This window comes from Phoxinus phoxinus (genome assembly GCF_949152265.1).
Source record: "Phoxinus phoxinus genome assembly, chromosome: 9".
In the NCBI taxonomy this organism is placed as follows: domain Eukaryota; kingdom Metazoa; phylum Chordata; class Actinopteri; order Cypriniformes; family Leuciscidae; genus Phoxinus; species Phoxinus phoxinus.
In genome coordinates this window covers 30984654-31002797 of record NC_136884.1, presented here as the reverse complement: position 1 = coordinate 31002797, position 18144 = coordinate 30984654, and the positions used below count along the sequence as shown (strand labels likewise).

General features: G+C 41.8%; 1 protein-coding gene across 1 annotated transcript in view; it reads left to right on the top strand.

Moving 5' to 3' along the window:
• LOC307004668 (E3 ubiquitin/ISG15 ligase TRIM25-like) overlaps window positions 1-6844 on the top strand; it is a 33984-nt gene extending 27140 nt beyond the window's left edge. The window contains exon 6 of the mRNA XM_079624059.1: window positions 5805-6844. Within this exon, the coding sequence (XP_079480185.1) occupies window positions 5805-6328 (524 nt within the window). The 3' untranslated portion in view covers window positions 6329-6844. The remainder of the gene's footprint in view (window positions 1-5804) is intronic.
• The last annotated feature ends 11300 nt before the right edge of the window (window positions 6845-18144 follow it).

The window sequence follows — 18144 nt, the reverse complement described above, 5'->3', positions numbered from 1 at the left end:
CCAGGCTTATGATCTGGGTGTGTCCGACCATAAGGTCATCTCCATGGAGCTGTCACTCCCATCTCCACTCACCAAGGTCAAGCGAACAATCTGCTATAGGGACCTAAAAAAGATCAACCTGGATACCTTGACCATTGACCTCAAACATCTGTCCTATGCTGGCTCCTCTACAGTTACTGAACTGGTTGATTTCTACAACCAATATCTAATAAATCTTTTAGATCTCCATGCCCCAGTCAAAACTAAAAATGTCAGCTTCTTACGCCAAGCCCCATGGTACACAGATAAACTCCGACAAATGAAAACAGCTGGGCGTTTCCTGGAGCGTCGCCACAGAGCCTCAGGACTCACTGTACATTTGCAGGTGTACAGAGAACATCAGAGGTCCTATGCAAGCTCCCTGAGACATGCACGTTCCCAGTTCTATTCCAACATTATAAATAACAACCCTGGCAACTCCAAGAAACTTTTTTCCACCGTGCATGATCTTCTCAAACCGCAAACGCAAACTCTCTCAGAAGAAACAGAAGAGAGATGCAACAAATTTATTGACTTTTTCAGGAAAAAAGTAGATTCAATCCGCTCCCAGCTATCAAGTTCCTGTCCCGACTGCCGAACCACAGCCTGGGATTTCGCAAAAACTAAGCTGTTTTCTGGACATCTCTCAGCAAGTGGCTGAGGACACTATTAAAGAGATGAAACCATCCACTTGTTCTCTGGACCCCTTCCCCACAACACTGTTCAAATCAAACCTCCATGCCATAAGTCCAATTATCACAAGAGTCATAAACTATTCCCTCCTGACTGGTCATGTTCCTTCAACACTGAAAACTGCTGTCGTCAGGCCCTTTCTCAAAAAACCAAACTTAGACCCAGAAGTGTTTAACAACTACAGGCCTATTTCCAACATTCCATTTCTCTCCAAGGTGATGGAAAAAGTAGTTGCTACACAGCTTCTAAATCATCTAAAGCAAAACCACCTGTTTGAAAAATTTCAGTCTGGGTTCCGTGCCGGCCACAGTACAGAAACAGCACTAGTCAGGGTCACAAATTACCTGTTGATGGCTGCGGACGACGGCTCTCCATCTATCCTCGTACTCCTGGACCTGACTGCAGCATTTGACACTGTAGACCACAACATTCTCCTCCACCGCCTCAACTCTGTGATCGGTGTGTCTGACTCTGCCCTTGAGTGGTTCTCATCATACCTTACAGGGAGAACAGAGTATGTCACCCTGGGAAAGGCGAAATCTCTGCCCCACAATGCCACCTGCGGTGTCCCTCAAGGCTCAGTGCTCAGCCCCACCCTGTTTATTCTTTATATACTCCCCCTTGGCCACATCATAAACCGGCATGACATTTCCTTCCATTGTTATGCCGATGATACCCAACTATACATCAGGGCAAACCAAACCTCCACCGCTGCCGTCACAACATCCACTCTGACAACCTGCCTGGAGGAGATTGAGGTTTGGATGAGGCAAAAATTTCTCCAGCTAAACAGCTCGAAGACTGAAGCCATCTTAGTTGGCACTCCACATCAGGTGCGATCATCAGCCATAAAAAACATCACTTTCTCTGGGCAAAACATTCAACTCCAAAAGTCAGTCACTAACCTTGGTGTTAAAATGGACTCCCATCTGTCATTTGAATCATCTCAGGAACATTGCCAAACTCCGCCTCATTCTCAACCCCGCTGATGCTGAAAAGCTTGTCCACGCCTTTATCTCCTCCAGGCTGGACTATTGCAATGCACTGCTCATCGGGATCTCTGGAAAAAAACGTTCAAAAACTACAGTACATCCAGAACAGTGCCGCCAGGATCCTGATGAGGGTGCGGAAGCACGAACACATCACCCCCATCCTCAAATCTCTCCACTGGCTTCCTGTGTCTCAGAGGATTGAATACAAGATCTCCCTCCTTACCCACCAATGCATTTATGGTGAAGCCCCACCCTACCTCAAAGAACTTCTCACCCTGCAGACCTCAACACGTGCCCTCCGATCTGGTACAGCGTCTCGTCTGAAACAGCCCAGGACAAAGCTTTGTACAATGGGAGATCGGGCCTTTTGCTCAGCGGCTCCTAGGCTGTGGAATGCTCTCCCTGACCACCTGAGGACACCACAGTCTATGGATGCTTTTAAACGTGGCCTCACACCTCTTTAGTAGGGTTTTTAATTGATTCCCTCTGTCCTTCTTGTTTTATATTTTCTTTTTTTATCCTGTAGCACTTTGAGATTTTTCTAAATATATAGTGCATTATAAATTCAATTTATTATTATTATTATTATTAGAGAGTAAATAATGACAGCATTTTTATTTTTGGACAAGCAGCAGCATGTTTGCTATTGGGCTACTGACTCTTTAACCCTCTGGGGTCTGAGGTGTTTTCTGGTTCCTGGAGGTGTTCTGACATGCTCTAACATTTGTGCTTATTCCTGTTACTTGTGACATTTTCATGGCTAAAGTCTTATTACACTGTATTCAGCACAAACTCTGATACAATAATATGTCAGCAGCATTTATGTAAAATTTTGTAGTTTTGGAGATAATAACATTTATGCGTGGTTTGTGAAAATGACAAAAAAAGGTTCAGGTTTTGGCCTGCCTCAGAGAACAGGACGCCTCTGCCATGCATAGTCCACCAAAGGCACCGTTGGAGGTGCGACAGGCCTAAGGCCCAGCAGAAAGACCATCTCGATGTAATGAAGAATTAAAAATTTGTAAGACATGTCTTGTGTAAGAAAGCTTTATGCGAGTAGGCGTAAACCACCATGAATATTGAGTGTTTCACACCTGAGAAAGACAAAGACCCTCCCATAAACTCACTGAGGAGCTATTAGGAGCTCTCAGGCACTATCATTACATTACCTTACACAAAGAATGAGGAGATTTAAAAAAGAATGGCTTTTTGATTGTTTGGATTTATTTACAACACAACATAATCCAAAGATACACAACAAATGGCAAAAAAAGCACATTATTTAACACACTGAACTAAAGACAGAGACTTAACCAGTCACACACCTTTGTGCCATTCCTGAAACATAGTGCATACCTGTCATTTCCAAGATGTTTGATTTTTCACTTTACCATGTTCTGCTCATGTTGAAGTCAGCAGGACTGGTACCTAAAAAAACCTGTGAACATGCTGATATCAAGAGAAACTAGGGCTGCACGATTTTGGGAATGCATTTTAGATTTGTTCTGGTTAAAATTGCTTTTTAAAATTTACAAAATACACACACACACACACACACACACACACACACACACACACACACACACATATATATATATATATATATATAATGAACACCAGGTTTGTTGTGCCTTCTAGGCATATACCTGCAGGGCTGAATAAAATAATAATAACAATAGTATAGCAGGCATCGTTAAAAAGGAACACTTCAGTAACACTACACTAGAGAAAAATATATGGATTATCATATGTTACTTCCAATGTTTACAATTGATATGACGTTATGAAATGAGATGTAAAAACCATGAATGTTTGGTGCGTTTTGCTTTTCAAACACACGTCGTGCGACTGACTCACTCACAGCGCGTGCAGAGAACATTCACTGAAGCATCGAGCAACAGTTCAATGGCAATGTGAAGTTTATGCAACAATACTAACTAATATAATTCAGAATTATTTCTTACCTTAAAATCTTTCTTGTCTTCAAATCGCGTTCTTCTTCTTCTAATGTAAATCCAATGTAAGCTCACAGCGTGTCTTCCAAACTCGACGACAGTAGAGGACTGATGAAGTTTGCCGCTTTGTTTTTGAGGTAATGAGCGTGTTCGCGTGGCGCATGGACGATTTTTATGTCAATATCTTTTGCGCGTGTGGGTGTGGTCACATTAAAATTATATGCTATAATGAGCAAGCGTTAGAAAAACTGGATATCTTGTTAGCTTTATACAAATTACTTAAACAGAGAATATTTGTTTTCGTTTTGAATCAGATCATTTAAAACTACACACTTAAATGTTTATAAAGATATAGAGCTCACAAATGTGTGACAAGTATTCGCTGAGTTTTGTTTATGTTTAGAGACGTGCTCAAGAAAAAAAAATGTTCACGAGACAGAGAGGCAGAAAGCACACCCTGTTTACCCTGCACACCCCTTGGACAAGGGATAGCGTAATTTTTTTTACTCTTATTTACTCTTTATTAAATTATTTTAAAAAAGTATTTTAAAAGTCAGCACAGCAACTTCTTGTTCTCACCAGCAGAGGCTCAGACAGTAGGAAGGTTGCGGCAGCGCAGCGGTTTCACGTTCTCTCCAGCAGAGGCTCAGACAGTAGGATGGTGGTGGCAGTGCAGCAGTTGCACGTTCTCTCCAGCAGAGGCTCAGACAGTAGGATGATGGCGGCAGCGCAGCGGTTTCACGTTCTCTCCAGCAGAGGCTCAGGCATCAGGAGGCTAGCGTCAGCATGGCGGCTTCTCGCTCTCTCCAGCAGAGGCTCAGACAGTAGGATGGTGGCGGCAGCGCAGCGGTTTCACGTTCTCTCCAGCAGAGGCTCAGACAGTAGGATGGTGGTTCACCATCTCCAGAGATTCAGACAGTAGCGTAAACTGTGTAAAACACTCAGAGTTAATTCAAACGATCGACACAGCACACCCGGGTCATAGGAGGCGGTTTAGCTGGAACTGTTGGTGCAGACCAACCGATACGAAACCATCAAAGCACTCGAGCACACACTTCAAGCAGTAAAAGAGTTCCCAATGTGAACACTTCAATAACAGTACACTTCAAATCAGGGGACTCACTGTGATTAAGGCGCATAAACGGTATCCAGGCAAAACGTCTCCCAGAAGTTAGACGAGGCTGGTTGGCTGCTGTGTTGAGAGCAGAGAAGCAGTAAACAGTAGAGCGGAGATCAGTACAACAGGAGAGCAGCAGATCAAATAAGCAGTCGAGCCGTTAGAACACCGTAAGGAGCCTTTGTTTCAATTGGTAGATTAAATATAAGCAGAGCTCACAATGACGTAGAGATCTGGGGAGTCACCGACAATCACACATCCCGTCCCATTGACCTATAACATGAGCATAAACGTCACTTAACTCCACAGGATCGGGGCCGCGTTGACACGGCGACGGCAACTATAGGGATCGCGAATTCCAATCTCGGCAGGACGTCGGTTTCCCATCAGATCCTAGTCGGCTTCATGCAAACAGGTTCGGTCAAGTCACCGGCCGGGTGCCTTCTCTGGACATCATCTCCTCTCCCGCCTCTGCTGCCCTTACTGTCGGCAACAATGAACAAATATATAGTACTCATCGGCATACGTGCCAATCACCCGCCTAGATCCTTCCTGCCGCACACCTGAAGCCGATTCATCTCATAAATCCCGGGATTACCGCTGTTTACATCCGGGCGTGGAAACAGACATTTCTCTAGGTGTCACGCCAAAAACACTCCCCAAGGGAAACAATTATAACGTTCCTCCCCCACTGCTTATAGTCACCCCGTGACATTAACATAGATGTAATAACTGAGACATAATTAAACTGGTGATTTAACATATTCTTCAAAATCACAATATCTTTTCAAACTAAGGGATAAATATGATTATTTTTCATAGAAAGCCAATTAATAAAGATTTAGAGATAAAATTACATTAGTAAAAAAGCTTCAGGACAGTAAGAACAAACTGAAAAGTCTTCTGTAAAAATTCTACTATAATTTTTTAAACAAAATTATACCTTGATGATGGATAACGATAATGAGGATTTGCACAGGATATCAGACAGATGATTCATAAATTATTCATGTGTTTTCTCTCCATCAGATTTCCATCAGCTCACTCTGGATCTGAACACAGTGAATAAACTCCTCCGTCTGTCTGAGGGGAACAGAGTGATTACTGTCACTGACACAGAGCAGCCGTATCCTGATCATCCAGACAGATTTGATTATTATTATCAGGTGTTGTGTAGAGAGAGTGTGTGTGGACGCTGTTACTGGGAGATTGAGTGGCGTGGGTATGGTGTGTCTATATCAGTGTCATATAAGAACATCAGCAGGAAGAGACAGGGTAATGATCGTGTGTTTGGATATAATGCTCAGTCCTGGTGTTTGTCTTGCTCTTCCTCCAGATACTCATTCATACACAATAACATAGAGACTGATCTCCCTGTAAAGTCCATCAGCAGTAGAGTAGGAGTGTATGTGGATCACAGAGCAGGAACTCTGTCCTTCTACAGCGTCTCTGACACAATGAGCCTCATCCACACAGTCCAGACCACATTCACTCAACTGCTCTATCCTGGGTTTATGCTTTATTATCCTGGATCATCAGTGAAACTGTTTTGATGAATCAGAACAGACTGTAGAGAGATTCTACTCATAATGCTTTGAGCTGCATGATAAACCAGTAACAGTGAGGTGTTATAGTCTCTTATTTTCTCTTTATTACAATAATACTACAGCTAAACTTCTTTCAGTGAAATAACATGTCAGAATAAATGAATCCTCATTAAGGGTATTAAAGAAGGAAAACTGAAATCAGTCCAGATTAATCACATCATTACTGTAAATGTCCTAAATTGTTGGAGTTTCTTTGTTCAGTGGTTCATGCTGGTTGTCCTGATCTATAGAGTAGCCTGAAATGATTAAACCATGGTTTTCTACATGAACTGTGGTAATACATGCTCTGAATTCATCATTTGTAAGAGTGTTGTGGTGAATAATGTCAGTGTTTTCTATCTATATTGTAAAAAAACGTTCCTAAGCCTTAGTTTGAAGAAAGACTCAATAAAAATGTGGGATACAATCCATTGAGTTTTTGATACCATTATTTATTAAAGTGTCATAGTGAGTACAAACAAGCAACCTTCACATATAAACAACCGTTTTCAACCAATAACCCTAATATATATATATATATATATATATATATCAGTCAATGAACTGCGTACTACAAAAACCTGTGTTTCGAGCATTGTTTGGCCATTGATAATAAATTTGTCAAAAGGGCGTTTTCACACCTATAGATCATTTGTTTTGTTTCAAAACAAGGACTTAATTTGCTACAAGCTTGCATTTAATGGTTTGGTTCACTTTCACAAGCCAACCTTTCATAGCGTACCAAAATTTGTTCACGCAAGTCACATTCGAATTAACCTCGTTCAGGTGTCTCGGAGCGATTGTTTTGGTGTGGATCCTAACGCGATTGCCGCGTACATGCATAACTAAGCGAACTGAACCAAGTGATCAAACGCTCAGGTGTGAAAGCACCCTCAGTCAATAAATAATCCACAGATAGTTTATATATAATCCACAGGTCCAGGCAAAGCAAATCCTAACAAATTAATCCAATGCCATGCCGCAATCCCCACACATATTACGCGGTTGAACTTAGTGTAAACAGTCCAATAGAGCAACTTGACTCGAGACATCCTTTGGTATAAACTTAATTAAAACAGGGTTCCCACACCTTGTTTCCAGGTCCAATACCCTCAAATTCAAGGACTTAATGTAGGGACACATATTTAAGTGAGAGCAAGGTTGCATCGTGTTACCTTGTAAAATACATTGTTACAGTTTTCATGTGTCAAACAACTATCCAAAAAAGCATGTTTTTTTTTTGCGCCATATAACAGAGATCTGGTATTCTATTTGTCGTATTTCTGTTTTGCATAAAACTGAAGAATATTCGGTATATTAACTTTTGCATGGATTATATTGAAAAGAGCTTAGGCTCATGTAACCAGAAGTTTTAAAGGTGCACTGTGTAATTTTTAGCGGCGTCTAGTGGTGAGGTTGTGAATTGCTACCAACAGTAGTTACGTTGGACGACAGGAAAATATTTTGTCGTCTGAGACAGATAAATGAAGAGATTGTTTGCTTAATTATTCATTAAAATTATATGTTATTGCTAATATTATTATTACTTGTTCATCATTGTGTCAGTGTTTTATTCGCTGACTTTAGCTAGCTTCTTTGCACGAAGAACAACATAGTGACTAAACGCGTTTGTTTAGGGCCACTGTAGAAACATATCGGTGCAAGCCCTATTTGGACATTAATTGTTTCTCATGTGGACGTATGTAAAAACAAATTTGCATCATGCATGGCACCTCAGTGATAAAACTCATGGATTCGGATGGCGATTTATTGACGGTGGACTAGTGAGTTTTGTAAGTCCAAGAACACGCGAACGGGCTGGTCACGTGGTCAGTCACATGATTGTCTGCTGTAAATAAAATGTCATATATGCTTGGAGTAATATGAATAAATTTGTATTTAATTTAATTAAATAATTTTCTATTTGTCATTTAATCATTTAATTCTTATTTATAAAATGCCATATTCGAAATAGTTCTTATATTCTTGCATTTTCTCAAAAGGATGTAATTTAAAAAAAATATGTAAATAAGCAGAAACAAGTTAATTCAGCCTCTTATTTACATGAGGTAAAAATAAAGATGCATGGTTTGTATTTTTAATGTTGTGCATAATAGCCTTCATATTTTAAAATTGGATCACATATATTGCTGTCACAATAACGGCCCATTTCAAATGTTTATGTGCTTTTTTCTTTCTCCTTTTTGTTTGCTGAGATAGAGAGGGTAATGAAATATATTTCTTGTAAATACTTTCCAGCATTTCAGTAAAGTACATCTTTAAAATTACAGTTAAGCGCAACAGTTATCGTACGTCTGGTGATCAGCACAGATCAAAAAGGATTTAAACAGTGAATTTTGAAGTGATCTCTTCTTGTGAGAGACGTGTTTATAAAAAAAAAAAAAAAAAAGCGGGTAGTGGGAGAAAAACACTGACAATCTGGATTCGGACGGCAATAAAATACAGACCAACCCCTGTAAATTATGAAAATACCTTACGACCCCATGAGAAACAATTACAGTCCCAATAGGGCTATTGACTGAACATATTTGGGTTCGGTATAAGCACTGAACACATATCACAACATATCATAATAGCAGATCATTATAAAACATTCCAAATATCTTGAAACTAGAAAATTTTCACTAAATGATCATAGCTGTACAGGGCAGGTTTTCATTTCTCATTTCCATAAATATATCTAGTAGTAAAGCTAATGCAAGGGCTAGAAATCAATTAATCCTTTGCTGATACTTCCTCGTCATCATGTCATGGAGAGCGCAGTTCATGGTTGCATAGCAACGACAGGTGCTACGGGAGCACAAAGCGCTAGTGGAAACAAGGAAAAAGCGGTGCGGCCCTTAAAATAGTTCCAATATAAACACTTATTATAGGTGTACATTAGTGATTCAGGATAAGACAAAAACACAGTTTAGAAAATGGATTCATTATGTACGCATTACATAAAAGTTGTACATTTTAAATTCAAAGTTATGGATTTAATAATAATAGTAATAATAATGATAATAAGAAGAAGAAAAAAAGGACGTGAATAATACACATTATTATTATTAAAACAGAATGATAATCAGCATACATTCAATAAAGACATTTAGCCCTTTTTTGGTGGTGGGCCAGTCAGGGACCTGGATATAGGATAAGGGGCGCTAGACCAAAAAAGTTTGAGAACCACTGCTCTAAATATAAGACCCTTATAAGGGGGGGCGCCTCCAGCTATAGGGTTGATCTAACTGGGAGTTAGAATCCTAAAGTCCTCAGTGAGCTTTCTTTCGACCTTCAGACCAGACCTAGGGAGTTAAGTATTCAAACAGAGTGATCCTCAGATAGATTCTGGAACACTATGCTCAACCAATGCTCAAATCAGGGAGGCTCCATGGGGCCTTATTTAACATTGCCAACAGGCAGTGTACTCCGCAAAAGTGCTATCTATCCATTAAGCAAGTAGAGTACAATCTTACGCTACCGGGTATCAAGGAGGCTTACAATTATGAATGTTACGGGTGTCAGCAGTGCTTTGGCTCTAAGGGAGCATATCATCAACCATCCAAACTGGGAGGGAGTAACTAATCGGTCTCTACCTTACCTTTATACGTCAGCAGCCATATCACCCTGTAGCCCAAGACTGGTTTCTCACTGAAGCTAAGCGGGGCTGAGCCTGGTTAGTACTTGGATGGGAGACCTCCTGAGAAAACCAGGTTGCTGCTGGAAGAGGTGTTAGTGTGGCCAGCAGGGGGCGCTCACCCTGTGGTCTGTGTGGGTCCTAACGCCCCAGTGTAGTGACGGGGACACTATACTGCCAAAAGAGCGCAGTCCTTCGGATGAGACGTTAAATCGAGGCCCTGACTCTCTGTGTTCACTAAAAATCCCAGGATGTCTTTCGAAAGAGTAGGGGTGTAACCCCGGCATCCTGGCCAAATTTGCCCAGTGGCCTCTGTCCATCAAGGCCTCCTAATCATCCTCCTATATATACTAATTGGCTTCATCACTGTCTCCTCTCCACCAGTAAGCTGGTGTGCGGTGGGCGTTCTGGCGCAATATGGCTGCCGTCGCATCATCCAGGTGGATGCTGCACATTGGTGGTGGTTGAGGAGATTCCCCCCTTCTATGTAAAAGTGCTTTGGGTGTCCAGAAAAGCGCTATATAAATGTAATGAATTATTATTATTATTATTACCTAAGCCTAGGTGGTATAGGTGATTGCTACCCTTAGCTTGTATGCTAAGTACTCTAATTAATAACCCTAACAAGGGGAGCACTATCAGCATGATGTATCAGAGTTGAGGCCTATTATTTTGTCATTTTTTCAAGACAGATTTTATATTCTCTACTAAACTCAAAGGAATGGAGGCCTCAGTGAGTGGCCAACGGCATTTGACCTTATGACTTGAATTCTTATATTCAAGGGGCTCAGAAGAAAAAAACGTTTTTAACTTAAGGCCTTGCTGCCAGCTACTACACTCAATGCTGTAAATAGCGGAGGCCTGAGCACACTGCTTCTCTGTAGAGAGAAAGACCTGACAAAGCCCATAGATATCTGCATTGGAGGCTTAACAAAGGTAGCCTGCTACCTATGCTGGGTATCTACCCTGTTACACCACTAGCATTTACACATAATGCAAAAGGCGGGCCATGGCCAGACGACTCTTGTAGTAAGAGTAGGCTAGTTCTAAGAAAACTAAATTTACAGGAAAAATTCCTGATGGTCTAAGGAACCTACACTCAGATACTGAGAGGCTTGAGGCGATAATGCTTAGCAGGCCGCCACCAGAAATCCAAGATACTAAGACTAAGCCATATACCGATGTGGCCCCATGAAGGCCGACATACAAATATATATGTCTGAAGTTTAGAGCTATAACCTCAAAATGACTCTCTAAAGTGAGAGGAGAACTACTGCTCTAGTATAAGGTGGCTATCAAGGTGGCCTGACCAGGGCCAACGCTTGATTTTGTAGTTTTATCTGGAGCTTCACAGAGCGGTGGCCTCAGTAGAAAAACTCCTGTTTAGGGAGGAAGCCATCTCACACAGAAATGTCTGTTTGATGCTTGTGTAACCCCTCCACCCGGGTCCTTCTCACCCCGCTCCGTGCGGGTCTCGAACCCGGGTCTCCGGCATGGGAGTCAGGCACTCTAACAAGGAGGCTAAAGACTGCAGCCTCTAGCGTCTGTCGCTAGAGCGCCTATTGAGATCAGAGGAGTGAGGTTTACTCACACAGCGACTACTAGCTGGCCTCCGTTACACTCACCCCCCTAAACCTCACTCCCATCCGGGTCACGGCACCAATGTAACCCCTCCACCCGGGTCCTTCTCACCCCGCTCCGTGCGGGTCTCGAACCCGGGTCTCCGGCATGGGAGTCAGGCACTCTAACAAGGAGGCTAAAGACTGCAGCCTCTAGCGTCTGTCGCTAGAGCGCCTATTGAGATCAGAGGAGTGAGGTTTACTCACACAGCGACTACTAGCTGGCCTCCGTTACACTTGGATGAACGGTAGCCTGACTAGAAATTGTTCGTATAATAAGGCCAGCCTGTTCACTACCACAGATTGACACTACCCACTATATAAGCCTGACGACTCTAAATCAGAGGAGGCCTATGGGAAAGGTATGCATAGCCTACCAATATATGGGAACTTCAGGGCCCCATTTTACTCCAATAAAAACCCTACCTAACTCACCCCTTAATACTTTCTAACAGGGAACCGAGGTCTACTGTTCAACCTTACTAAAAAAAACTCTTGTAAAGGGAGGAGACCTACACCTCACGTGGAGGGCGTTCCCCAATAGCGTCATCAACGCAGTGGGAGTTGTTCCCTTTCGAAAGGGAACAGTGAGCCATGACTCAAACATCCTCATTTCGTATTACCACACTTCCTTAAAGGGCACATAACACACACAGTTTCTGCAAATCTCATGTTAATCTTGAGTACCTATTTGAGTAGAATGGCATGCTTAATGTCACCAAAGAGTCTTTAGTTTTATCAGATATATATAAAAGACAGATACGCTGTGCGGTTTCTTTCCGAAAACAGCCAAGCTCTTGGAGGCATGCCGTGGGTGGAGCTAAAGAGTCACGGACAATACATCATCGCATTATCCCTGGATAACTTTTGATTTACTATACGTTTGTTTTCTTAACATTATATGCACTTGCGCGATAATTGCCAACAAAACAGACATTTGATGTTACTTACCGCCTGCAATTCAGACTCATGACTGGGATCACCTTTCAGTTTCAAACGATCTGCAAATCCAGCATCAAACTAGCCCTGGGCCAGGCTTATAAAACATTTGTCACAGAAATGCCAGGCACAAACAAACACACTTGCACAAATCTGTTGCTGACACACTTGCACAAATCTGTTGCTGCCCCAGAAAAACTAACTGCATCCACTGTTCCCTTAACACTCGGTTCTTTGGGAAGCTGAAATAGGTTATCTTTCCCTAAAGGAGTGATGGAAAAACTAAACCAATGCAAACAAAAAGTCCAAACACAAACTGGAATGTAACATTACTCCCTCCTCCCCGAAAGGTGCGTCCTCGCGCCACAAACTGGGGTGGGAGGGTGGGCACCCTGGAGGCTGACTAGGAAAGTGGGGACCTGAGGGGGACCTCAGGGGCGGTGCCGACGGTACAGGGATCCAGGGCAGAGCCGGCCTTCGTGGCCTTGCCGATGTAGCCAGGCTCGGCCACTATGGACACTCCCCAAAATGTTCCTGGGGAGCTATGGGTTTCTAGGCTGGAGAGGACTCAGGGACTGGAGCCATCTCTGGGCTGAGCTTGGGGAATGGTAGCCTTTCTGAGCTCTGGGCAGGAGCTGGAGTCATCTCTGGACTAAGACGGGGACTGGAGACTCAAACTCTTGGCTAAAGGCTCAAACACGGCGGCGGCTGTCTTGGCTGTAGGCTCAGGCCTACCTGGAATCCATCTTGGCAGAGGGGTCTGGCGTGGTGGCCATGACAGGACGAGGCTCTGGGGAGATAGGGACGGAAAGGGAGTCCGAAACTGATGATCCACACAGCCACAGGATGTTATCTACGTACCTCTTTAAGGAAGACGTGGTGGGAGCAGATGGAAATTGCTTGGATGAGTGGATCATCCAAACCACTCCAAAAGATAGCTTTGAGGGTCGCATACGTTCAAGGAACTCCTCGGTATATTCCTCGATCGGGCAGTGGTCCTGGGAGATGGAGAGAAACAGATCGGCTGAGTCTAGGGGGATGAGGAAGATGCCCATCTTGCGGTCTGTTTTTTGGTGCCCGTACCTGTTCACTTCTCTCCTGTCAATGATGTAATAGCCGCGTTATACCTGGTTTCCGATTGTACTGCCATAGTAACCATGGCGACGGAAGTGGACAATTGCATAGTGCGTAACGTCTAGCGGCACGCTGTTGTTGTTTCGTTCAAACATTATAGACCATGGCAAGCAGACTTTGGGACAAAAGGAGAACTAAAACAAGGATCAATATCAGCGTGGCGTTTTCGAGATGCCGAGAGCTCCACGTCTGCAACTAACTTGGACTTGACAGAGCTTCACGAGTCAAGACTTGACAGGGAACTTGCATGTACTTTATTAGACAGGTGAGCAAATGTACATAAAACAAATCAATGTAATATAGCTCAACATGATGAAATGTTAGAATATGATCAGTATGTTATAGGGCTGCACGATATTGGAAAAAAAAATTACATTGCGATATTCTTTTCCCCAACGATATATATTGCGATATTGAGAGCCATAACTCCAGGCTAAAATCAATAATTACCATTCCATGATATTAATAATTTCACTAATAAGCAAACTTCATTACAAGTGACAAAAAGTTCACTTAATATTTTATTCCAAAATTAGAACATTTCTGTAAACAGAAAAAGCAGAACGCATTTAAACAGCAGCTTTACACCATACCGCCTGTCTGCGCGGTCGCTCCCACCACGTGCATCACGTGCTGTGCGTAGGGCACCAAGAGAGGGGGCACCAAAATATGAAAAATCAATAATTATAATGCCGATATTATTTAAGTATAGAAATACAGACATCCCAAGTCTCCCGGAAGTTCCGGGAGTCTCCCGCATATTGATAGCGGCTGATGCCCGCAAATTAGTTAAAATCTCCGGAATCTAGAGCGAGCGCGCCCGCGAGACAGAGACTGTGCTCCAAACCGTGCAGCGCGTGCACGGCAGAGAGGGAGAGAGAGCAAGAGACCGCGGCACTCGTGCCTCATGAAGCGCATGTAATATCTCCCGCTGGTGCTACTGTGCTACTACCCTTCACATCGCATGTTCTATCGCTCACTCGCACATCGTGATGTCGATGTTAAAACAGAATATCGTTCAGCGCTAGTATGTTATTCTAATGTTGATCTAGCTCACTGCTAGTCTCATACAACCAACAAACTAACACATAGAATAACATTATAACTTTCAACACACTCAAATGCTGTTTAGTATGATAAGTGTAACGTTAGACAAGTTTAATTCATCAAATAAACTGACCTGTGTGAGTAATTCAGCACTTGCGGGTAGTTTGGTAGAATGAAATGTCCTTATTCCTTTATATCTGCGGGACTCGCGTGTGGCGCTGATATCTGTCTCTCATTAGCAATCACGACCTGCTTCATAACACAGTCATGTTAAAAAACATGAATGTTTTTACTATGTCAATGCAGCTTATAGCTTGTTTTTTGGATGCATCACTGTGGAGTTCAATTGTATTAATAAATGACAATTTTGTCATCTGATTATTTGTCATCTTATTTCATCTGTGAACTCTCACTCGTTCCTACTCACTCATTACATGGCATTAGTGGTTTTAATGAATAGGAGTTGAACAAAAACATATTCAAGGGCGTGCAAAGATGGGTGGTGTTTATGATCATATGTAGTGGGCCAGTCTGGGCCAAAATGCCAGGGCCGATTTGTTGTCCAAGTGCAGCCCTGCCGTTTACTATAAATATCTTACAAATATTTGTGGCACAAAGTTTAGGAGGCAATCGGTTAGTTTTCTTTAAGTGAAACTCTTACTGAAAGTTTTGATATACTTCAAGAGAAATCAAAGAACAAACTGGTGTGATGTGTGATAGGTTGGTGCTCCAAATTCTTTGACGAGAGCTTCTTTATAGAACATTAAAGGGATAGTTCACTTTGAAATTAAATTTTGGTATGTTTTAGCTTACCTGAAGTGCATCCAAGATGTAGGTGTCTGTCTCCGCAGTAGTTTCAATTTTGATATTTTTAGGTCAAACCGTTCTTGTCTGTCAGTCATATAATGCAGGTATGTAGGTACTGTCTCCAAAAGCATGCAGAGATGTCTCTAATAGCATGCAGAGAAAAGTCCAAATTAAAAAATTCCCCATCGTAAGTGCACATTCATCATCATCATCAACTTTATTCCAGACTCATGGTCCATTCTAGATGGCTCAGACATGACATACAACAAACATTTAAAATACAAAATAAAAACAGAAGAGACTACAATACAGTATTTCTATATAGACACTTATACCAGTGCTTCCATAATGATGATTGATATCGTATGGCACTAAACCTAGGATTTACCAGTACCATAATAATGCTATTCCGGGAGTCGTTCAGGCGACAAATGAATTTGTAAACGAGTCTCCTCAATAATGCCTGAAAGGTGCTGACCCCTACCTTACAAAACAAGTCACTAGCACTGGAGCCCCTGGGTTTGTTGAGCAGAATCCTCATACAGTCATTATAAGCAACCATGAGCTTCTGCATACTTGCCTTTTTAAACTTAATCCATAGCGGAGCAGTATACAAAGGAGTGCAATATGCTTTAAACAGGCTAATTTTGATGTCATCCGTACACATGTGGAATTTTCTTACTAACATGTTAGCTTGAGCATATAATATGCGACGCTGCCTGTATATATCCTCATCATCAGATAACTGATCTGTAATGTAATGACCCAGATATTTAATTTTATTACAGACACTCATCACTTGCCCTGACAAATAAAAATCTGGAAAACAAAGATCTTTGTCCTCTTTTGTCCTACAAATCAATACAGCACTCTTTTTGGCATTATACAACACATCATATTTCATCCCATATTCAGAGCAGATATTCAGTAACTGCTGAAAACCAGCACTGCTGGGAGAGAAAATAGCCAAATCATCAGCATACATACAATGATTAACCAAGGTGTTACCAATCATACAACCTGTTTTACATTTTGATAACTGGCTGGATAGCTCATCCATGTAAAAGTTGAAAAGAGCTGGCGAGAGTAGCCCCCCCTGACGTACCCCATTACTTACCCCAAAGGAGGCAGATACTGTATTACCCCATTTAACCTGCAAACTCTGGTTAGCATACCAGTAAGCCAGGATTCTTATAATGATGTCAGGGGCACCCCTTTGGCTCAGTTTTTCAAATAACTTACAATGATTGACTCTGTCAAAGGCCTTCGAAGCATCAACAAACCCAATTATCATAGATGAATTCTGCCTTATGTACCCATGAGTTGCCTCCTTCAAAGCATAGATACACAAATCAGTACCAAACTTAGCTTTGAAGCCAAATTGATTATCAGTGGTACCAATAAAAGGACCATTACGATCAAGCAAAATCCTTTCCAGTACTTTGGATATCACACTGGCTATGGCTATTGGCCTATAATTGTCTAAACTCCCAACCTTACCAGCCTTATCCTTAATGACAGGCACAAGAGTAACATACAACATAGATTCAGGCAGCAGACCATGGGTCATGAATCCCGAAAAGCAAATGGCAAGCAATACTGCCACCTTAGGGCTAGCAAACTTAAGGTGCTCTGCTGTAATGTAGATTTAGATTTACAGTATTAAACATGAAAGAAAAAAACGGGTAAGTTTTACCTTCAATTAAAATTACAACTTACACATTGATGGCCTAAGACACGAAACAAGCGGTTTGTGTGATAAAACAAACAGTATTTACATTTTTTATCTCTTTTACACAACCACGTCCATCTGATCTGTTTACTTAGTCTGCGCAAGCACGGTAAAGCTCCGGAATGCTCCGGAAGTGGTCTCCTGGATGAGTTCACGCAAGCTTACGTAAATGTATTTTTTTTACATCGGTTTAAATATCCCGGATAAGCGCAAACTAGTACCATTTCTATTAGCCGTCCTACCTACAATCTCTGTTCTGTGCATAGGTTCTGGTGTAAACAATGAGTGACATACACGCGCGAGAGATCAATTGCGGCACTTTACGTCGCTTGACTAAGTAAACAGATCAGATGGACGTGGTTGTGTAAAAGAGATAAAAACGATATAAATACTATTCGTTTTATCACACAAACCGCTTGTTTCGTGTCTTAGGCCATCAATGTGCACTTACGATGGGGAATTTTTTAATTTGGACTTTTCTCTGCATGCTATTAGAGACATCTCTGCATGCTTTTGGAGACAGTGCCTATATACCTGCATTATATGACTGACAGACAAGAACGTTTTGACCTAAAAATATTAAAATTGAAACTACTGCGGAGACAAAGACACCTACATCTTGGATGCACTTCAGGTAAGCTAAAACCTGAACTATCCCTTTAAGTTGTAATTTTAATTGAAGGTAAAACTTACCCGTTTTTTTCTTTCATGTTTAATACTGTAAATCTACTTTCTTTAAGGAAATCAATTGTATACATTTATCACATTTATTGATAAACTTTATCCCCCAGGGGGAAATTTACAAATTGCTATATGAATATATGGAAAATTACTTGGCTGGTGCAAAAATCCACATCGCTATGAT